Source organism: Papio anubis, chromosome 1 (assembly GCF_008728515.1).
Source record: "Papio anubis isolate 15944 chromosome 1, Panubis1.0, whole genome shotgun sequence".
Taxonomy (NCBI): Eukaryota; Metazoa; Chordata; class Mammalia; order Primates; family Cercopithecidae; genus Papio; species Papio anubis.
Window position 1 is genome coordinate 164,127,875 of NC_044976.1, and position 24,056 is coordinate 164,151,930.

Consider the following 24,056-nt stretch of genomic DNA (forward strand, 5'->3'; position numbering starts at 1 on the left):
ATAGAAAATTAAGGAAATGATCTTACAATTAAATTTTAACTAATCTCCTGTACTTTGTTTTAAAATAATTGCTCATAATGTTTTACATTTATATATGTTGGCAAGACTACGAGAGTCACAGTTGTTCTTTGTTAAGTTTTAAAAATTCAAGTGAAATGTCTTATTCACTTATTACAATATGTTGAGTAATTTTTTTTAACTTCCTAGGATTTTTGTGTTCTGTTGTAAGAATACAGACTTTGACTCTCTTTGGGACTATAACATTTAGTGAAAAACATTTTAACATTTTACCTTATTGATAATCAGTTAAAATGAATTGCTTTGAACATACATTGTTTGAAAATTCCCTAAGAAACCACAAAATAAAGACTTGAAAATAACGTTTCTTACTCTAGCAACATAAGCTTATATAACTTAGTGTTTTTTACCTGTGTGTGTGTGTGTGTGTGTGTGTGTGTTTCAAAAGTTTTGGATATAATTTTCTTTTAAAAAATGATGTTATTTTTTGCCATATTAAATATATGGCAAAATGACTTAGAGTGTACATAGAGTATAGTTAAAATTGAGTATAATTAAAATTTAAGTCTAAATGACTTAAAGTGTACATAGAGTATAGTTAAAATTGGAATTGCTGGACTATTTTGTATACCCTGGATCATTTTCTTGTCAGATAAGAAAGTGAGTAGTCAGTAGGATTTACTGTTGAGCAGTTGCTGCTTACCAGGAGTTATGAATTCGGTTACCTATGTGGACCAGGTAAGGGACTCAAATGAGAGAAACCTGTTAGGTACCTAACAATAGGAAGTTGGGGTATGTATGGTGATCTGAATTGTACACGTCATACTCAAAGACAGAAGCCACAACTCAGCCCTAGGCATTTGTTGCGCAGTGAAAAATGTGTGGCCAGTATTACCAGTTCTTTTGATTTTTAAGAGGAACAAGAAGTCTGGATTTTTACAGTGAATTATCTCAGATTTGGAAGTTGGCAACTTATTTAATTAAACAACAACACAGTGTTGACCAAACAAAATATGCCCTTAGGTTAGACGTAGCCTGCAAATAGCCAGTTAGCACTCTTTGCTGTAGATGTTATTTATTTACAACAGAAAATGTCCTTGCTTTCTTGACGTTTCTAGGAGCAATGGCTACGTTATAGATTAGTTCCACTTTTATATGTGGTGTTTTTATTAAAAAGTATGAATGATATGTGTTCTTTAAAAGGAGAAAGTTATCACTGAGAGCCAGTATGTGTTTACAAAGAGAGCATTGTTTGTAACTAGACTTGGTTTAGTATGGTGATAGTACATACTGATGTATCAGGGAGTGCTGTGGTTGAAATTTGAGTCTGTTCTAATATTTCACAAATTATGTATAGAGTGTTGGTTAGATGATATAAGTCTTTTGATTAGGTTAAATTTTCATACTTAGAATGTTGATAAATAATTGGTGTTATTTTGGGAGGCATCTTGAACACTTTTGCAAGCCATACCCTTTTCAAAATTTTTATTGACAGTGATGAATGTGGAAGCAATACCAAGCTAAAATTGTAAGGATTTACCAAAATGTTAGTTAAAAGAATCACATTGAATGGATCTTTATTTGCTGGGAAATTTGCCCCTATGAACAAACTGTAATTTAAAGGTCATAAAGATAATGCTCTCAATATTAAATAAGCAGATGAATTTTGGAAGATAGAATTTGCTTCAGTGGATAGAACATATAGGCAGGCTGATTTAAGATTACAGCAGAATGATTTTTGTCTCAGTTCATTTAGCTGCCTGAAATGCCTGGTCATTGAACATGTTTATTAAAAGGCTCGCTATATAGAAATACATGCCAAGATAGGGTGATAGACTGTCTGTGGCAGATCCCTGAGCATATATTACTCAGGTTGATTAGGGTTCTAATCCCAAGATTGCTATTCCATAGCTTTGTGACCCTAGATACATTGCTTTATCTTAGTTTAGTCAAGTATGTATCAAAGCATTAGTGTAAGAATTAAATGAGATAGTACATATAAGTATCCAACAAACTGCCATTCATATAGTTACTCCTTAAGTAATATTACTTCCTGCACTTCCAATTGTTTTAACACATAAATTCTGTGATTCTTAGATTCTGCTCTCAACCCCCAGATGGATGTATAACTAACTAGTGAGTTATACTCCCCAAATAGAAATAATAAAGTATTTTGGGGCCTTAGAGATGACTACGAGAAATATCCCATAAGAGTAAAGCTTATTTCTAAACAGTATTAGTTTAATTTATTGATGAAGTCATAGCCTGGTACCAGGATGATATTCAATAAAACTTATTATTCTTGGACATGTAAAAAACAGTAATAATTATGTAGATACCAAAATGCCTAGCACAAATAAAAATTGTTTAAATTTTTTAAAGTAACCTAAATATGGGTATATTAATCAATTATTTATTCAAAGACAAGGATATAATCTTACAGATAAATTATATTTATCTGTATAAATTAAATTCTTAAGGAAAAATCTGGTTCTGATGTGCCTTCGCAATTTGACAGGGAATTAAATGGGGAAGATAATCAGTGAAAAACAATAATATAAAGTTCAGAAAACCAGAACATTGAAAGAAATGTTAAGAGTTTTTGGTCTAGAAAAGGAAAAAGATTATCTCACTTTCTAATAACGTAATTATGATATATATGTAGATAGAGAAAAGTGTTCGTTTTATATATATATATATTTTGTTTGTTTGTTTGTTTTTATAGTAGACCAGGAAAGAAAAATTCAGGTTACCAAAGGCCTCACTTTATTTAAATAAGGTGAAAATGACAATGTAAGCATTAATAGGTAGACATGCAGCCACCTACAATCAATACATTTGGCTTTATTTAAAACTCCTTGAGTTGGATAGAAATAGACCAGCACATTTTTTGAATAGATTAGGTCTCATCTTATCTGAATTTTTAGGTCGGAACTACAGTACACATTGAAATTGTCTGGAAATAGCAATTTCTTCGGGCTATTAAAAGTTGAAATGCGAGTTTGAAATGACTACAATTGAAAGCAATTGTGCTCTAAGGATTATGTGTCCTGGTAGAAGGAGATTTGGCATGAAAACTATTTCTTTGAGTTATCATGAATGCAGAAACTGTGGTGTACTGATTTTCGTTATATTTAGATAATAATGTAACAGTATTAGTAATTTTTAAGGGTTTTATTTGTAAGTGGAAGATATACATAGTGAAATAGCCATCTAAGCACTGGGGCTTGAAGAATTAGGTAATTTAAATAGGAAAATTGAGATTACCAATAGTAATTTCTAATGTTCAGATTCCTCAAAAGCTGTCACAGATGTGTCACACACCTGTCCAGATTTTTCCAGGCTTCCAGGCAAAGTTGTCAATATGCTTATTGTAAACACCCCGTTCTAGCATCTCCCTCCTAGGGCCTTCATCCTGTTTCAGTCTGAACTGGTTGCTCTCGAGGCCTTTGCACAACTGTTCTTCCTAGGTCTTAGATTTCTTGCCTCCTACATCTGTGTATTCTTTCTTTTACATCTCCTTTATTTTGTTTTAGCCATCCTTTAGGATGTCTTAGGAGGTGAAGTTTTGAGTCCTTGCCTGACTGAAAATGCTGTTAATCTGTCGTCACACTTTATTGATAGTTTGTCTGGACATAGAAGTCTTGAGTGTGAAGAATTTAACTTCTGTATTTTGAAGGCATTATCTTTTAAGTTTCATTATTGCTGTTGAGAGGTTTGATGACATTTTTGAACTTGATCCCTTTGTTTGTTACTTGTTTTGTCTGTTTGGAAACTCTTAGGCACTCTTCTATCCCTTGTTTTGGAATTTCACAGTGATACTCTGGTTTGGAGCATTCTTTGTGCTGTTCATTCACTCAGTCTGGAGACTCACGTCTGAAGTTCTGGGAAAATTTCCAGTAATTCTTTAAAAGAAACTTTCATTCATTTATTTCCTCTATTTTTTCTTTATGGAATGACTATAGCTACATGATAGTTGAGATTGATGGCCTGATAGTGTAATATTTTTTCTCTTATTATCTTTTTTGTTATGAGCGTAAATTATTATTATTTATTGTACTTTAATTTCTGGGATACATGTGCAGAACATACAGGTTTGTTACATTGGTATACACTTGCCATGGTGGTTTGCTGCTACAAAGAGAATAAAATACCTAGGAATACAACTTACAAGGATTGTTTATCTTTTTATTCTAGTTTCTGGGAGATTTTCTGGAGTTATCATCTAAACTTTCTATTGATTTTAATTTTTTTCAGACTTTAGAATTTCTTAAAACTCTTTCTTCCTATCTAAATTTTCTATTTTTACTTTTTAGAAAAGTTTAGTTTCGTCTAATAGCCTCCTGCTCTTAATTCAGCTCTAAGGATATTAAATATAAGTTTTGGAGTTCTCTTCAGCTGTTTGAATTGTCTATGTTTTCTTGTAGTTCTTTTTATGTTGTTCAATATAAACATCATTTTGTATTTGTGTTTCCTCAAATATCTGGTGGTTGGCTATTAATTTGTATTCAAAAGGAAGGTATTAAACTGAATTGGAAACATTGCATGTGGGTTTCATTCCAAGAAAATAGGACTTCGAGGGGCTTTTTTCTTTGAGATACTGTTAAATCAGTGTTTCAGAACTCTGTGGGGAGCACTTCTGCTGGTCCTTTTCCTTTCTAATGGCATTTAGGTTTTGGTTTCCTTTCTTCTGCTGTTAGTTATCTGTCTGTTTACCCTATTTACAAAGTCATCCACCTGCATTGCTATTGTTTTTTCCTCCATTTTGCTTGTTTTCATTAATATATACCCTTTCTATTCATTTATTGTCATTTTATAGTTATTTCCAGAGGACACAGAGATAAATACATACAGTCAATATGTTAGATTTAACCAGAGTTGGGTAGATATTTTAAAGTATCATGTGAGTTTTCGTGTCATTACTTAGTATTTATAATTATAATTTTAAATAACTCTATAATTTTATGCTGAGTAAAGATACTGTAGTTTACCTAACGTCCTTTTTTATTACTACTTTCAGTTTCTGATTCAAAAGGCATCATTCATAGTCACTAACAAATCAGACATTATATGAAAAAAATCCTGTTAGAATCCTGTTTTCTACGTTCTACTTACTGATTTTTAAATTTTACATGTTATGTGTATGTACTATTAATCTGTGTACAATTATGTAGTAAAAGCATCACAATATTTTCTCTTAAAAGTACCATGTTAATGCTTTGAAGAAAAGTAATGAGTATTTGTCAATTGATAATTAACAACAATGTATTTTGTGATTTCCTCTTATTCTACATGAAAAGTGTACAGTTTAACATTAAAATCTTTAGACATTTAAAATATACTAATAGTTTAATTTTTAATAAGGAATGTAGATTTTGTTTTATATAAATGATTTTTAGATTTAATATTTAGCTATCATAAAAATTATACTTTTATCTAGTACAATGAATTAAAGTTTGAATTATGTTTGGTTTTGATATATAAGCCATTTAAAATTTTTTGTAATTTTTAGAATAGTCTTTTTGATATTTGTATTGAGTTATTTTGAAATTTGCCATCATTCTTAAACATCATTTCTGAAGAACTGAAAAACACATAGTTCTGTTGTATTATATACTCCAGCAACATTTTAAAAGGAGATATTTTTAATCTTTTGTTTTAAAAGCTTTTTAAAGTTAGTTTTTATGTGATTTTTTTTAACAATGGTTAATTTTTATCCTATGCATGCTTTTATTGAATACCATGAAAATAATTTTAGATATTGCTGATATAAAATAGAAGTATGTAATGAACAACTTTTTAAATAGAACTCTGGATTCTGATTTGTTTTATGAAAACTAGTAATAAATAATATGTAAAACTTCGCTGAAAAAGTAAAGAAAATGGGTATAGTTCTTTTTTGACCTCAGGATTAACCTGTTTGAATTAATATGAATTAAATGTTTATGTTGTCTGTTTTCTGATTCTGAATTTTATGTATATACATTTTAAAATAATTCTTTTACAGTTACCTTCCCTGGTTTGAAGTGTATTACAAGCTTCTAAATACTCTTGCAGATTACTTGGCTAAGGAACTGGTAAGCTATTTTTTCCTTATTTTTAAATTGTGGTAAAATATTTATAAAACAAAACTTACCATTTTAACCATTTTTAAGTGTAAAGTTTTGTGACATTAAGTACATTAATGCTGATCTGCAATCATCAATACAATACATCTTTTTTTCCTTGCCTGTCTAAAACTCTGTCTGTACCCATTAAACAATATCTACTTATTCCTCCCCAACCCTCACCATCCATGGCAACCACTGTTGTATCATCTGTATGAATTTGAATACCCTCTGTATCTCATATAAGTGGACTCACACAGTATTTGTCCTTATGTACCAAGTGACTGGCTTGTTTCATTTAACATAATGTCTTCAAGATTCATCTATGTTGTAGCATGTGTCAGATTTTTTTTCTTTTTGAGACTGAGTATGAATACACCAGTTGTTCATTCATTCTTCTGTCAGTGGTCACTGGGGGTGCTTCCTCTACTTTTTGGCTATTGTGAATAATACAGCTATGAAAATGTTTGTACAAATAATGTTCCAGCCTTTGAGTTCAATTCTTTTGGGTAGATACCTAAAAGTGGAATTACTAGGTAGTATGGTAATTCTGCGTTTAATTTTTTGAGGAATCATGAGAGCATTTTTCCACAGCGGTCACACTATTTTGCATTCCCATCAGTAACGTACAAGGGTTCCGTTTTCCTCACAATCTTGCCAATACTTGTTCTTTTCTTTTCTTTTTTGTTTAATAGCGTCATAATATGTGTGCAAAGTGGTGTATTATGGTTTTAATTTGCATTTCCTTAATGATTAGTAACACTGGACATTTACTTGCCATTTTTATATCTTCTTTGGAGAAGGTCTTTAATTGTGCAGACAGAAAATTACAACCCAGGGTAAATGCTCTGGGGACACAACAAGCATCACCTAAGTCAACCTGGAGAGTCACGAAAAGTCTCTAGAGGAGTACTTGTTGGAAGTCTTCTATCTCTGTGTCTCCAATAGCAAATAGGTATTGAGTCAAAAGTTGTAGAAGGTCTATTCAAGTCCTTTGCCCATTTTAAAATCATGTTGCATTTTTTGTTGTTGAATTGTAGGAGTTCTTCATATAGTCAAATATTCATTTCTTATTAGATAGATGATTTGCGAGTATTCTATCCCAATCCATGGTTTGCCTGCCCTTTTGTTCTTTTGATAGTGTTACTTGATGCACAAAAGTTTTTAATTTTAATGAAGTCCAATTTATCTGCTTTTTCTTTTGTTACCTGTGTTTTTGTGTCATATCCAAGAAATCTTTTCCAAATTCAGTGTTTCAAAGCTTTCTTCATATGTTTTCTTCTAAGAATTTTATAGTTTTAGCTCTCAATAAAAGTCTGTATGCTTTTTTTTTCTTAAAAATAGAAATAAAAGCTGAAGTTTGCTTTTGAATGAACAAACTTCTCTGGGATAATGATTTAAAAATTTTCCCCTTAATCTTTGATTCTAAAAAAAATTTTTTTTGGAGACAGAGTCTTGCTCTGTTGCCCAGAGCTGGAGCGCTGTGGTGCAATCATCAGTCACTGCAGCTTCAGTCTCCTAGGATCAAGCAATCCACTCACCTCATTCTTTCAGTTAGCTGGAACTATGGGTGGGTGCCACCACAAATAGCTAATTTTTAAGTTGTTTTGGACAGATAGATTCTCACTATGTTGCTTAGGCTGGTCTCAGATTCTTGGCCTCAAGGGATCTTCCTGCCTCTGCTTCCCATCTACCAAGCCTAGCCATTCTTTGATGTTTTTAACAAGAGCTAATTTACTAAAATATTAGCTATGCTATTTGATACAATTTAATTGAAATAAAATATGTTTTTAAAATTCTTTATAATTGTCTATTATCTATTAATTTTTACATTTAGGGTGTGCTTTCCATTCACTTGTTATCTGTTTAAATTCTTATATGGTACTCTGTCACTCTTGACATTGTGTTTTTCTTGATTTCCCTGACATTGTCTCTTCTTCGTTTTACTTATGTCCTCAGCTTCTCTCTTGGGCCTTTTTTCTCCATCTACACCTAAAATTTTGATGTTATTTATGTTATATTCTTGATTCTCTTTTCTCTAGGTACTATTTATGGGTATTTCAGACACACTCTTTGTCTGCATACCACTCTTTTCTGTTTAAGATGAACTTTCTGGAAGCTGATGTTATTCCACTGCTTACAATCGCTTCATAGTCTCTTTTTCTTAGAATAAAATTTAAACTTGTTTGCAGCATGACGTATAATAACTTTATGATCTGGCATCTGACCTTCTCTTTGGATTAATCTACTCCCGCTCATCTGCTGCACATAATGTACTATCTAATTATTTTGAGCCACTTAAATTTCCCAGAACATAACTCTATACAGTTGTCTGTCAAGATTACAAACCACTCACTAATTGCTACTGGTAGAATACTTGTCTTTTAAGAGTTAATGTAACTATCTTTTGAAACAAACCTAATGTCAGCACAGGTACTTCTCTAGAGACTTTTCCTGACTCTCCAGGTTAAGTTAGGTGATACTTTCTGTAGGTTTCCAGAGCATTTACACCGGGTTGTAACTGTGTCTGCACAACTAAAGTAATAATTGAGAGATGGAACTGTTCTATCTCTGTGTCTCCCATAGCAAATAGATGTTGAGTCAAAAGGTGTAGAATAAGTAAAAATACGTTAGAAAGTTTCAAATATTCAGTTTTTGGATCTCCATTTTATAATTGTAGAAACTAATATCCAGCTATTGTGACTTTTTTGTTCACTGGATTCTGTATGCCAGTGCTTTAAAGGCAATCATCGACAAAATTGTTGATGGAATTTTTAAAATAGGAATATAGTAAGACAGAATGTTATTTTCCTCACCCTAAATTTTTCCATAGGAAAAGCTTATTTTCAGCTTTTCAGTATACAATCATTTATTTCTTTACATCATTTTAAAAGTTCTATTGACTGAATCTGGAGCAAAATATCCTCCTGGGCATAGTATTTTGAGTTTTTATTTAATTTTTAAAAATTATATAGCCTTGGTAGATACAGTTCAATTAAAATGGTATAGACATTTCTGTCTGCCCAGTATGGTGACACAGGCACTATGTTAAACATGGATACAGACTATATTTGAAAATAAGCTTGTAAGAATAAAAATTAATGGTTTTAATAAATCAGCTGAAATCCTTCATTTGCCTTAAGTGGTGGTGGTCCCAGATAAAGGTGAGTGTGGTCACCTTAGAATTAAAATCTTTATAAATGTTCCCAGGAAGCTTAATGCAGTATTGGTAGTACAAATGTAACTGGACTTTTGGCAATGTGGTTTGAACCCTGAAATCCTGGATTTAAATTCTACTTTTTTTTTTTTTTTTTTGAGATGGAGTCATGCTCTATCCCCTAGGCTGAAGTGCAGTGGTACAATCTCATCTCACTGCAACCTCCACCTCCTGGGTTCAAGCGATTCTTCTGCCTCACTCTCCCAAGTAGCTGGGACTACAGGCATGCACCACCACGCCTGGCTAATTTTTATATTTTTAGTAGAGACAGAGTTTCACTGTATTGGCCAGGCTGATCTCAAACTCCTGACCTCTTGATCCACCCACCTCGGCCCGCCAAAGTGCTGAGGATTACAGGTGGGAGCCACCACTCCCGGCCTAAGTTTTATTTTCTAATACCCTTGTGTACTTTGATTAAAGTACAGTTCTGTCACTTGGAAAGTAAGGGAGGTATAATTTATATAAATAGGATTTAAATGTGTTATTAATAAATTAAGGTAGTCCTTTTACTCTTCTAAATTTGTCAACCAAATTTTTTATAACGTAATTGCAAGTTTTAATGTCTGTCAAAAGTCTAGTTGTTTACGTGTATGTGTTCATGCATGTAAATATTTTTCTCTATGTATTTGATTGCTTAATTCTATGAAGTATATGTTAACATCATTTTACAGTTGAATAATTTTATGTTGAAGCTGTGCAGTCATTCACTTGCCTAAGAAAATAAAACTGGAAATACAACTATTTATTTTTTTGCAATCAAAAGTCAAAACCAGAATTCTGGTTAAATTATTCATGATAATTTCTTGTTCTTTGTTTTTGTGAATGTACATGTGGAATTCACATTAATTATATTACTTGTCCAAATTTTGAATACTTTTCCTTTATTTAGTAACTTTTAGTAACTCTTAGTGATAAATTATTACTATCTCCATACTGTGTATCATTTTTTTTCCCTGATGCCATCAGTAATACTGGAATATGTAAAAGAAAATAGCTATAAGCAAATTTATATAATTTTGGCTTTCTGAGAAGAAGAAATAGGGGAGGTTCCATTTGTGTTCCTTAGAGGAAGAAATATTACAAGTTTATAGCATTAATTAAACCAGAAGTAAATCTGGAATTGCAGTACTTTTTTCTGTTCATTTCTAATTCACTGCCATGGGTTATTTAAATAACGTTTACAGTTCAAGTTATCCTTACCTGATCAATGTAAGAGAGTGCAACAGATTTTTAAAAACTAGTCTAAAAATTTTTGTACCTGTAGGAATTTTGTATAAACAGAATATCAATATGTTCCACAATTTTCTATGGTGCACTTCGTTGTTTAACAGCCCAAGAGATAAATTGTTTATTTCGCAGTCCTTCCACAAGGTAATTCTAAGACATAACCATATGAGTCTTTTTTACAAAGGTGATTGGTATTATCTACAGTATTCTCTGATACATTTTGTTGTTTAAATGATCAAGAGATAAATTGTTTATGGCTTTTCATGTTATTCTGAAGAGTATTTCAAATAGGTAGTTTTGAATGAATACTTTTGAAAGTAGTTACAGAGATCTGATTTATTAAGTTTTGGTATAAATGTATAGACAAGGCATAAGAAAGATCGTGAGAAGTCTAAGTCTCATATCCAAACTTACTAAAATTGCTAACTTCTCTGAACAATTGCCTTTTCCTTTGATTTATTCTCTCCAACATGAAAATAGAGAATAAGGATAATTATGTCTATAAAAATCTTTGTATATTTATTACTGGATTTGTAGTGTGTGATGCAGAAAAATTGAGGGTGCACATCAAGGCACATTATTATTATACAAATCCTATGAAGTGCATTTGCTCTATGTTTTATTTAATCCCATTTATTGTGGATCAAGTAGTGACCAGTAGCAATGTAGAAAAGAAATATTTAGAATAACCTGTATATTCCATTTTAGTGCAATAATCTTACTTAAATTGTTTCTATTCCTTAAAAATTGCTTTGGGATTTTAAAATGAAAATGGAAAATGAGAGTACTCTGTGATCTGATAAAAAGTTGTATTACTATTTTTATTCAATCCCGTTGTTCTTACTGGATTTAATGATTTAGATAATTTCCTTTTATAGCATTAGTATATTTTGTAATAACTAAGTTTTTCAAATACACATTTATACTAAATAGAAATATTGCCATTTTTCTTCTGGATAAAGGAATTTAAATATGTTTTCATATTTATTAGACTCACATATTTCAATTTCAGTTATTTGAAATGTTTCTGTGGAAAACATTTATATAAAATATGTCAAATATGAAAAGCCACAGTAGACTATTTTATCAAGTAGTTTTAATTGCAGTTGCTTGGTATATGTTTTATTTATAAAATGTACTTTTTCTTTTGCCCTAGGAAAATGATTTGAATGAAACTCTCAAATCACTGTATAACCACCCAGTACCAAAGGCAAATACTCCTGTAAATTTGAGTGTGGTAAGTATTCAATCAGTAATTGTTTTTGGGAGTCATAGCTATGTCTCAATTTCGTTAAGAGCATGTGAACCTTCAGGCAATTCTTTGCCAAGTCATCTCTGCTTCCAGGAAAACTTCATTGCTAGTACTAACATAACAAGGTGATAATATTGTGTATTTTTAACGTGCTGTAACTATCATAACTTGATATATTGGGTGTGTATTTTTATAATTTTGTTAAATTATTGAATTTAAAAAATTTTATTATAAACTAAAAGTGACCAAATCTATGAGGATATTTCACTTCTAAGAAACATTGATTTGGCTGGGCACAGTGGTTCACGCCTGTAATCCCAGCACTTTGAGAGGCCGAGGCGAGTGGATCACGAGGTCAGGAGATTGAGACCATCCTGGCTAACATGGTGAAACCGCGTCTCTACTAAAAATACAAAAAATTAGCCAGGCGTGGTGGCGGGCGCCTGTAGTCTCAGCCACTCAGGAGGCTGAGGCAGGAGAATGGCATGAACCTGGGAGGCGGAGCTTGCAGTGAGCCGAGATCGCGCCACTGCACCACTGCACTCCAGCCTGGGAGACAGAGCTAGACTCCACCTCAAAACAAAGAAAAAAAAGAAACATTGATTTTCAGGTGAAATTTGTGCATAATAAAGGAATATACGCACATGCTTAATAACCCTCCTAAAATGAAAACAGTACTTAGTAAGAATAGAAAATGACATATAACATATAAATATGTGACAAAAATTTGGGGTGAAAAGTTTCGTCTTCTTTCTCTATACATTAATGTATCTTCTGGTATTATCACAAACTACTGGAAATATGATTGAATTGCTGTTTGTCAGACAGCAAGCCTGAGACGGGATTTATTGTACTATTGAAACTTTTTAACGAAGTGTACCATCTGTATATAAAAACACTCACGTTTTGGGAGTTTTTGTAAATGCCCAAAGTTCAAGATAATAAAATATGGATGTTTTTATTAATTTTCTTCATGGATTTGGCATATGGGCTAGACTATTAAAATTTATTTATATTAATTTTTTTCTTCTAAAATAATAAACTTTTCTTAATAAAGAAGAAAAGTATAATGTTGCAAGAGAAAATGAGAGAAAAGCTAACTCAAAGTATATATAATAATAAGTCTTCTGTGTTTTTATGAGACAGGGAAGTTGTTATTATATTTTCTTTGGTAATAGCTTTCCTCTTTTTAAAAATTAATTAATTTTTAAATTTTTCCCTAAGTTATTGGGGTCCAGGTGGTATTTGGTTACATGAGTAAGTTCTTTAGTGGTGGTTTGTGATATTTTGGTGCACCCATCACCCTAGCAGTGTACACTACACCATATTTGTAGCCTTTATCCCTCACCCTCCCTCCCACTCTTCCCCTCAAGTCCCCAAAGTCCATTATATCATTCTTATGCTTTTGCATCCTCATATCGTAGCTTCCACATATCATTGAGAACATACAATGTTTGGTTTTCCATTCCTGAGGTACTTCACTTAAAATAATAGTCTCCAGTCTCATCCAGGTCGCTACAAATGCTGTTAATTCATTCCTTTTTATGGCTGAGTAGTATCACATTTCTTTATCCACTTGTTGATTGCTGAACATTTGGGTTGATTGCACGATTTTGCAGTTGTAAATTGTGCTGCTACAAACATGCGTGTGCAAGTATCTTTTTCATTTAATGACCTTTTTCCTCTTGATAGATACCCAGCACTGGGATTGCTAGATCAAGTGGTAGTTCTACTTTTAGTTCTGGAAGGAATCTCAACACTGTTTTCCATAGTGGCTGTACTAGTTTATATTCCCCCCAGCAGTGTAGAAGTGTTCTCTGATCACCGCATCCAGGCCAACATCTATTATTGACGCAGATGCAGTGATCAGATGATCAGTTTAATATTTGTTTAGTAGATGTGTGAGGATCATATTTTGGGATAACTACATGTTTAAGGAGTTTTAAACGTTGAAAAATTATGTTTTATTGCTGTTTGCTAAATAATATGGTGGTTGATGTTTACAGAAGTATTTTGATTTTTTGATTATGGCCTTTCTTGCAAAAGTAGGGTGGCATCACATTGTGGTTTTGATTTGCATTTCCCTGATTCATTAGTGATGTTGAGCTTTTTTTTCCATATGTTTCTTGGTCGTTTGAGTATCTTCTTTTGAGAATTGTCTATTCATGTCCTTAGCTCACTTTTTAATGGGATTGTTTCTTCTTACTGATTTGTTTGAATTCATTGTAGATTCTCGACAGTAGTCCTTTGTCAGATGTATAGACTGTGAAAATTTTCTCCCATTCTGTGTGTTGTCTGTTTACTCTGCTTACTGCACCTTTTGCCCTGCAAAAGCTCTTTAGTTTAATTTAGTCCAAACTATTTATCTTTATTTTTATTGCATTTGTTTTTGGTTTCTTGGTCATGAAATCCTTGCCTAAGCCAATGTCTAGAAGGGTTTTTCCAATGTTATATTCTAGAATTTTTATAGTTTCAGATCTTAGATTTAAGTCCTTAATCCATCTTGAATTGGTTTTTGTGTAAGCTGAGAGATGAGGATCCAGTTTCATTCTCCTACATGTGGCTAGCCAATTATCTCAGCATCATTTGTTGAAAAGGGTGTCATTTCTCTACTTTATGTTTTTGTCTGCTTTGTCAAAGATCAGTTGGCTGTTAGTATTTGGGTTTATTTCTGGGTTCTCTATTCTGTTCCATTGGTCCATGTGTCTTACCCAAATTTCATCCTGTGATTTCATGTCATAGTAGTGTTCTCTTACATTATTCCATTCTTTAACCACTACTATTTTGTAGTAGACTAAGGTGGTTAGCACCTTAGTTCTGTTGCTTAGTACTTCAAAGAGTTCTTAGTCTAGAGCCTCTCCTTCCAGTCCTTTCTACAAAAGACTGTCAGATTACACTTAGTTAAACTATATAAAGTCCCCTGCTGAAAACCTTTTGTAGCTTTCCCTTTTCTATAAAAGTTGTCCAAACTTTGGCCATGCTTTCAGGACCATCCATTTCTTAGATTCAATCCAACTTTCAATTTTCCCCCTGTATTCTGGTCACGTTGTTTTGTTCAGCTTCTTGAATGAACATCATGCTTTCCTTTTGGACTAAAGCCTCTTTGTTGACTGTGTTGTTAGTCTAGAACTTGCTCAGTCTTCAACTTTGTGAAACCTCTTGTCATACAACTTAACGTGTTTTTTCTTTCCCGTGACCCTCTCTGCTGCTTTATGTCTGCATCTTCTTTTGTTGCACACTGTCAAAGTGGAAAGGTTTAATAGTCATTTGTAGACTGGGTGATAAAAAGCTAAGAATAACCTGGAATTTTTAACCCAAATTTGAGAGTCAGCAGCAGACATAGTTGTAGCTATTTGAAGGATAAAATATAGAAGAGCATAGAACAGAGGCTAAGTTCTAATTGCCCAGATAGGCTATAGGGAAAAAGAAAGGAGATCCAGTGAAAGAACTGGGGGAAAGAGCAGTTAAGAAGAAACTTAGACTTACAAGTCACTGACACCCAAAGAATGCAAGGTTTGTGCTCAGTGGAAATACAGTAGAAATGCCAAGGAAAAGGTCAAGGAGAATAAAGAAGAGCCTGGTATTTTCCAAAAAAATGACCATTTCTCTTTGAAAGTGTTATATTTATAAAATGATTCTAATACTGTTAAAGAGTTAAGGAAAATAAAGGTGCTAAGACAATGGAGGTGGCATTAATGAGAAATACAAATGTGTTCTCCCTTTAAATTTGAGTATCATATTTGTTCAGGGGTAAATAAATATCTTACAAAAATACATCTCAAAAATACCAGCTATTGAAACACTTCTTCTTTATTAATAAGAATCATTAATTAAAGATTTCTACACCTTTTTACCTATGATTAGAAGATTTTAGGTTAGGTCACAGTCACTAAATGTGTAATGTTAGCCAAAAAAGTTAATGTCTTTAGATGATCCTTTTTTTCCATTTGAGAAATTGAGCATGTCAACTTTTCAGAAAGTTGTTTTAGTAATCAAATAAAATGATATGTCTGGATGTACCATAAAGAACTATTCAGGTGTTGGTTGTAGTAAATTGAAGTTTCATCCCATCTGGAGAAAATACTTTCTTCTGAAATAACTAAATTGTAGCTGAAATAATCTTGTCAAAGGAAATTGAGTGACTGTGTTCTGTTCCTATGTATAATAGTTATTTCCATAATTAAGCCTTCTTATATGCACTTGAATTAATAGTCTGATAGTTTCAAGTCTTGTATACCTATTCTAAAGTTCCAATTTTTTTTTTTTTTTTTTTTGAAGTGGAGTTTCGCTCTTGTTGCCCAGGCTGGAAAGCAATGGCGCCATCTCGGCTCAGTGCAAACTCCACCTCCGGTTTTGAGTGATTCTCCTGCCTCGGCCTCCCAAGTAGCTGGAATTACAGGTGCCCACCACCACACCGGGCTAATTTTGTATTTTTAGTAGAGATGAGGTTCCACCATGTTGGTCAGGCTGGTCTCAAACTCTTGACCTCAGGTATTCTACCCGCCTTGGCCTCCCAAAGTGCTGGAATTACAGGCGTGAGCCACTGCACCCAGCCTAGTTATAATATCTTAAGTATTGATAAAATCAGCTGTTATGTTTGTTTACCATGATTAATTAATTGCATTTGATTTCAATAACAGACTCCTAAAGTAATGTATCTGGTGTTATGCTGTTAAATAAGTGGCAAATTGGGGACTAGGACACTTATCTTCAGCTACTAGAGGAGATTTTAGTTTTATGATGCCAGATTAAAATGAATGATTATGGAAGTTTTTCTTCCTGTACAAGTGGATAATGGCCACTAGTAATCAGAGATTTTTATAAAAAGTTAATGTCTAATGAGAATGCTTTTTTTGAAACATTTCAAAATCATTAAATATCCACAGCATTCTCTACTCTTGTAATATGAAAATACTTTCATTAGGATTTTTCTAGCATAAAATTAGTAAATCAGCATTTAAAATAATATTTATAATTAATGTTATTCAAGTGCTTTTTAGTGGCTAATTTGGCTACATGGGTTTGTCTCAATTACACAGCGAATTGTTGTGTAAGCTTCTCCCATGAAAGTAAGATACTCATTTTTTTCTCTCATGTATTATAAGAACCAAGAGATATTTATTGCCTGTGAGCAAGTTCTGAAAGATCAGCCTGCTCTAATACCGGTGAGTTAAAAGGACATTGGCTTCTAAAAATCACTATTAAATAGGAAAAATAATCACTTATTTCACTATGCCTTTAAGCTTCACTCCAGCCCTTTGGGAAGTGGTAAATTTGACTCTTTTAAGAAAATTAATCATTTGGAATATACAGTATTTTCTGTTTGTACTATCTTTTAAAGCATAGTTTTGTGAAATATAGTACTATTAAAAACCATTCCAAATAAAAGTAGCTTATAGAGACCAAAATCTATGCATATTCTCCATTTTCAATAGTAGTAATTTTAAAGTATATTCACAGCATGAGATTTGTCACATTTTTTGGTCTCAAGATCACAAAAGATCTTGTGATTTATCTCCTATTGTTCTTCTACCCTGGAAAATTATACATTATGACTATGTTAACTAGCCTTGTTCTGACTAGTTCAACTGTGCTCAAATACTGACCAAAATGTTTCTTTTCTAATCATTAATAAGAAGATAGTATTAAATATGTCCTTATGTGATTAAGATATTAAAATAATTTTGAAGATTAATATGAACAGAAAATAAAACATTTTTTGATGATTAAGTTGCACTTTGATTCTGGGTGGTCAAATTTGGGAACATGGGAAACATGAAGGCATATACACACATTGTACTCTATGTAAGTATTGTAATGAACTGTTTTACTTCTTTAAACATTGTAGAAGCTCATAAATATTTGTTTGGCAGATGTGTAATGATCATATTCTGGGACTACTACATGTTTAAGAAGTTTTAAACATTGAAAAATTATGTTTTATTGCTATTTGCTAAATAATAGGGTTGTTGATGTTTACAAAAGAGATTTGTTGTGACTTACCATAGAAACTCAGGAATATTAATAGATTTTGATATATTTGGTTAGCAAGCTTTAATTTTTCCAGTCTACCTCAACTAAATGTGTTTTAATAATATGTATGTTTATATGTATGCATAGGTGTGTATGTCTATATATACTATATAGACACACACACATATGTAGGTATATATGTACAAAATAAACCTTTCAGTAATATACTCTTTTTTTGCCTTAACGATTTTTTCCTATTTTTATTTTAATTTTAAGATCAAATATTTTTAAACAAGTCTTAACTTTTTGTATGGTAATGCAATTGTTAAATCTCATATAAACCCACTAACTCATTTAAGAGTCTCTCGCCGGGTGCGGTGGCTCAAGCCTGTAATCCCAGCACTTTGGGAGGCCGAGACGGGCGGATCACGAGGTCAGGAGATCGAGACCATCCTGGCTAACACGGTGAAACCCCGTCTCTACTAAAAAATACAAAAAAATAGCCGGGCGCGGTGGCGGGCGCCTGTAGTCCCAACTACTCGGGAGGCTGAGGCCGGAGAATGGCGTGAACCCGGGAGGCGGAGCTTGCAGTGAGCTGAGATCCGGCCACTGCACTCCAGCCTGGGCGGCAGAGCGAGACTCCGTCTCAAAAAAAAAAAAAAAAAAAAAAAGAGTCTCTCAAATTCAACAAATCCTGAATATCATTCAATGGCATTTATTAATTTACTCAATATATTTTTTTCTGATTTTCATTACAAATTATATGCTACCAATTTTAATTATCTTTCATATGTGATTTATTTTTGTTGATTAGCATTCCTACTTCATTGCTCCTGATGTAACTGGACTCCCAACAATACCTGAGAGTGTAAGTTTTCTATTTGCTACTTTAATTATTCCTATATTATGAATTTTATTTATTTTGGTCTCACTGTGCATTTTTGTATAGAGAAATAGAATACATTGTAATCATCTGTGTTTGTGAGAAATAATGAAGAAATAAGGAATAATGATATTATTTTCTTTTCTTCTTTATATGTCTGCCCCTTTACCACCTTCTTAGTATCTGGTTGTAGATAAGGAAAATTAAGGACAATAATAGAAGGAAAACTATTTCTGTCATTTTTAGGTAGGATCATATATATTCAGTTAGGTCTTCAGCTTCACTGTATATGATAGAAGAGATACCATAGGACATGGCTTCTACTTGTGGAGAAGAATTCTAGCAATGGGAAATGTCTTCACACAAATTGTTATTTTAGTGAAATTGACATAGTATTTTTATATTCCTTCTATATAATGCTTCAAATCATAGATGAACTGTTCTTAAGTTCCTGATTTTAATTTAAAGTAATACATATCTTGCAAGGTTTGATGGCTATTGTAAGAAATTATAAAAATTGCTAAAATTTGCATTTTATTTCAAGTCCTAATTCTAGCCATACTAGAAATATTTTCAGTATTTTAATAGTTATTACAAATTAGTATTTGTAGAAATGTCTACATAGATAAGTAGAAGTAACAAATATGCTTTTATGATTTTTGGATAACTGTGAAAATGAAATATTCCCTTATGTAATTTTTCTTCAGCTTCCCTTGGAAAGTTAAAATGAATCAGTAGGAATAATTTGATCAAAAGTAAAGGAAAAACCAACAGGAAAGAAGTATTTCAATAAATACTTATTATTTACTTTGGGATTCTAGTGTTTTTCCAAATGTTTTCAAACCTACTGAGTGGTTTCTAAAAGCATGTGGTTAGTGAAGGAAGTCCAAGAAGACAATCTTAAATTGTCTAATATCAAACCGACACTATCAATGGTGTTTTCAGTACAGATGGTTCCAAAAAACCCTTATGAAAAGCTATGCATTAAGTTTCTTGTATGGGCCTGAGATAGATCATCAAAGCTCTCAGGTTATATAATAGATCCTAAAGTCATGACTGCTGTACATTGTGGCCCAGGTACTCCCTGCTAATGTTTTCTTTAAGGCTGACTGACCATGCTTTGACTTATATGACCCTTGTCCCTTCACTTCAGAGTTTCAAAGTCAAATTTGCTTCCTTCTACTCACTCTCCTATTTAGCTTTCTCTTACATTTACTAACAAACAACTAATAGCTCGATTTAACAAATGTCACATTTTAAAAAGAAGATTGCTTTGAAAGTTTCAAAGAAACATTCAAAGGAAAAACTGCCACTGAGAATATATATTTTTACATATCTATTAACATGTTTTGTTTTGCAAAAAGTCCTGTTTAGGGAAACGAAAGCAAGAGAATAAGCATAAGGCAGCACCCTATGTTGAGAAATAATTCCCCATCTAAAAATTACCTTTCTTTTAGATTATAGGGAATATACTAATCTTGAATGACATGAATTTTTGTATGGAGAGTTGCATTGGAAGGTGAGAAAGAAAGGAATAAACCTCTTCCCACCAAATTCAACATCACCCACTGATAGTTACAGGTTCTATTGTTGTGCTCTGTCATGATTACCAATTTGTGATGGTAAAGTTTCTACCTTCTGGAAATAGAAGAAATAATTGGATTTCTTATATTCTTGCCCAACTAAAAGTTTTAGCCTACTAGGTCATAGCCCACCTGATACTACAGTTTTTGTTTGTTATATCGTATTCAATCCCTTAATTAGCTTGTTGCTCTCCGATTTATTTGTTTCATTATAGAAAATTAAAAATAAATAATAAGAAAGGAGAAGATCTAAAAGTCAAAGTTAATGTAGTTTATCCCAGTTTCGTTTCATGTGGGGAATAAGAGTGCTAAATTAAGGAATCAATTTAGAACATCATCAAATTATATTTGATTATAGTGGATATAAAGCAAGCCTGATGTGAAGTATAAACAAGTGAATTTCCTTAATAAAGTACCAAAGGGCTGTTTTATAAATTCACCTCATCCTTTGGGTACCTCGTGCATGCTGTGTTGTATCAGTTGATGATTGTGCCTGCATAGTGAATGGCAAACATGAAAAGACTCAAATGTATTGTCTAGGCAGCAGTTTCTGAAGCATCAGTGTATGTAAGAGTCACCAGAAGTATTTGTTTAAAAAGCAGATTCTTGGCCAGGTGTGGTGGCTCATGCCTGTAATCCCAACATTTTGGGAGGCCGAGGTAGGCAGATCATCTGAGGTCGGGAGTTTGAAACCAACCTGGCCAACATGGTGAAACCCCATCGCTACTAAAAATACAAAAATTAACCAGGCGTGGTGGCGTGCACCTGTAATCCTAGCTACTCTGGTGGCTGAGGCATGAAAATTACTTGAACCTGGGAGGTGGAGGTTGCAGTGAGCCAAGATCTCACCACTGCACCCCAGCCTGAGTGACAAAAAAAAAAAAAAAAAAGCAGATACTTGGGGACATACACTAAAGATGACAATTCAGCAGGTCCAGGTTGGGGCCCAGGAAATTAGCTTCTTTTCAAATACTTAGTGGGTAAGAAAGTTGGGAAATCTGAGATCTTCTGATCATCCTCTGAAAATACTTTCCTTGAGTAGGGTTATGTTTCAACTAATAATAGAGTGTTATGTGCTTTATGTGGCAGCAGACTAGTATTACACTTAATTATTTTAATGAATACCATTTTAAATAATATCCTTTGAACTTCAAGACTTTCTGGTAAATGTGTAAAATGTTTTCCTTCACGTTCACTGTGAGCTGTAACTTACACAATTATTTTTCACTTGTGCAGAGAAATCTTACAGAATATTTTGTTGCCGTGGATGTGAACAACATGCTGCAGCTGTATGCCAGTATGCTGCATGAAAGGCGCATCGTGATTACCTCGAGCAAATTAAGCACTGTAAGTACTTCACACTTCTTTTAAGTAGCAGGTATTGAGTGTTTCACAAAAAGACCTAAAAATCTCTGCAGATTTAGAAATGTGCTATGTGTGCTTAGAAGACAATATCTACATACTTTTTTGATATATGGTTTTAATCTGGCTCTTGAAGTACAAAGTCTGATTTATAGGAAGCCTTCTCAGATGCATTAAGTCAGGTTAATTATTTTTTCTTATCAGGAGCTGAGAGTTTTTTTTTTTTTTCTTTTTAACTCTCCAGAGTTCATTTTAGTGCCTTCTACCATATAAAGAATTCTTAAGAGCTATTATGAGATTTTTATTATTCACTTGTGGCTTTTTCCATTGGAGCTACTTGAAAGAAATCAAGGGGCCATGATAATAGCTGCTATCCTAACCTGGTAATAGGTAGATTCATCTTTGTTGCCAAGTAGTGGTTTGGGAGTAGATTGTATAATAGTTTGATTTAGAGCAGCTCTTCAGACTGATAATAACTTAAAAGTCAAAGTAGCATTTTTTATAAATCACAGGTTTTATGACATTCACTAAAATGTTCTTTTGGAAGGTATTTATTAGGTAAAGGCAGTGAGAAGATAAAGATTTTTCTTGGATATAGAAAAATATTCAAAAGTATTTTGCTAGATTTTATAATTTTTTCTCATTTACGCATTAACAATTTAATACTTTCAACTTAAATTTTTTAAATACGAATTTAAATATAGTTTTAAGTAATCTATGATGTATTTATTTAGCAAAAACCATTATTCAATATTGCATGAATTTTCTTCATAAATTTGATTAATTGATAAATAAAACAATATTTTTAATGTTTTCTTCTTCTATAGTAGAAATAAAAACGTTATTCTGTATTTTAGCATTTAAAGTAGAAGGAGCTTCAGGATTTCTGTAGGATATCTGTTTAACATTTAACAGTGAGAAAGGTATTTTCAGGAAGATTAAATGACCACCTCAAGGCCAAACAGCTAGTTAGAGACAGATAATGTGAAATTGAGTCTTTTGATTCTAATTTTTGGGTTATTTCCATTACTCGACAGTTGAAAAAAATACATACGATTGTACATATAATTTGTATGAATTTATTTTGAATTATAATTTGATATGCTCACCCCTAAAAGTTGAAAATGCACTTTACATATTGAAAAATATATGCATTTAAAAGAATAAGGGTGGATAAATGATGCAGTAATATCAGAGAAAAAGTACTAATCAATGACCCAAGTAATTTTTTTCTTACACATTTTAGAGATGTCAAGAAATTCAGTTTGACTCATTTGATATTTTAATTTGCCTTTCTGCTATTTTTAACTTACTATTGAAGTGAAACCATTCTTCTTCTTTCCCCCCAGCTCCTCCTTCTCATTTTTAAAACATGATTGTTTTAAGATTAAAAAAGGATATTTTTAAATGGATATTGTCCTCAAGATTAAAAAGATTGTATAATAGGCCTTGGAACTAATTCTTATCAGGATTAATTCATGTAACAAATGTTTATTAGGCACATACTATGTGCCAGGCACTTTCTAGTCATTAACCTTATTTGACTGGCATGAAACAGATTATAAACAAGTAAGCAAACAAATAGCTATTATTTATTAGCTAGGGTTACATGATGGATAAAGTGAGTGTGTGTACAGGGTAGAAAGTGATGGACAGGTTTCCATTTTATGTAAGGAAGGCCTCTCCAGTGAGGTAGTATTTTGTTTGTTTATTTGAGACAGGATCTTACTATGTTGCCCAGGCTGGTCTCAAACTCCTGGGTTCAAGGGATCCTCCTGCCTTGGTAGCTGGGACTATAGGCACACGCCGCTGTGCCCAACTCAGTGAGGTAGCATTTGAGCAGAGGTCCAAAGAAAGTGAGGGAATAAGCTATGTGAGTGAAGCATAAGCTACTGTATTTGTGCCTTGGAAATAAATCTGAGTATATGTTTTTGAAAAATATTGGTGTTTTGTTTTAATTTATATCAAGTAATCTCTCTTTGACTCAGTTTCTTTTAAGTGTAGAGTAGGAGCAATAGTAGCCTTAATCTCATAGGGTTGATGTAAAGATTAAGGAAATACATATATATGAAGTGCTTAGAATGATATCTGCATAGAATAAATGTTTAGTAATTATGAGGTATATGAGATTATGAGATACAATTTTATAGTAGCTTACATTTAATTTTTTTTTTTTTTTTTGAGACAGAGTCTCACTTTGTCGCCCAGGCTAGAGTGCAGTGACACAATCTTGGCTCACTCTAACCTCTGCCTTCCGGGTTCAAGTGATTCTTCTACCTCAGCCTCCCAAATAACTGGGACTATAGGTGCCTGCCACCACACCCAGCTAATTTTTGTATTTTTATTAGAGACGGGGTTTCACTATATTGGTCAGGCTGTTCTTGAGCTCCTGACCTTAAGCAATCCACCCACCTTGGCCTCCCAAAGTGCTGGG

At 32.8% G+C, this 24,056-nt stretch overlaps 1 protein-coding gene across 11 annotated transcripts in view; it reads left to right on the forward strand.

Moving 5' to 3' along the window:
• The window catches only part of DENND1B (DENN domain containing 1B), a 277,692-nt gene that overhangs the window by 113,497 nt on the left and 140,139 nt on the right, over window positions 1-24,056 (forward strand). For 7 of the 11 annotated variants that reach the window (XR_002520214.2, XR_002520210.2, XR_002520216.2 and 4 more), the window contains exons 6-10: window positions 6,026-6,095; window positions 11,726-11,806; window positions 16,927-16,986; window positions 18,609-18,662; window positions 21,497-21,607. Coding sequence is in view for 8 of the 11 variants with exons in the window: in XM_017951054.3 (XP_017806543.1) it covers window positions 6,026-6,095; window positions 11,726-11,806; window positions 16,927-16,986; window positions 18,609-18,662; window positions 21,497-21,607 (376 nt within the window). In the remaining 3 variants the exon portion in view is untranslated. The remainder of the gene's footprint in view (window positions 1-6,025; window positions 6,096-11,725; window positions 11,807-16,926; window positions 16,987-18,608; window positions 18,663-21,496; window positions 21,608-24,056) is intronic. The other 4 variants (XM_021933951.2, XM_021933941.2, XM_021933949.2 and 1 more) reach the window with 1 other exon arrangement.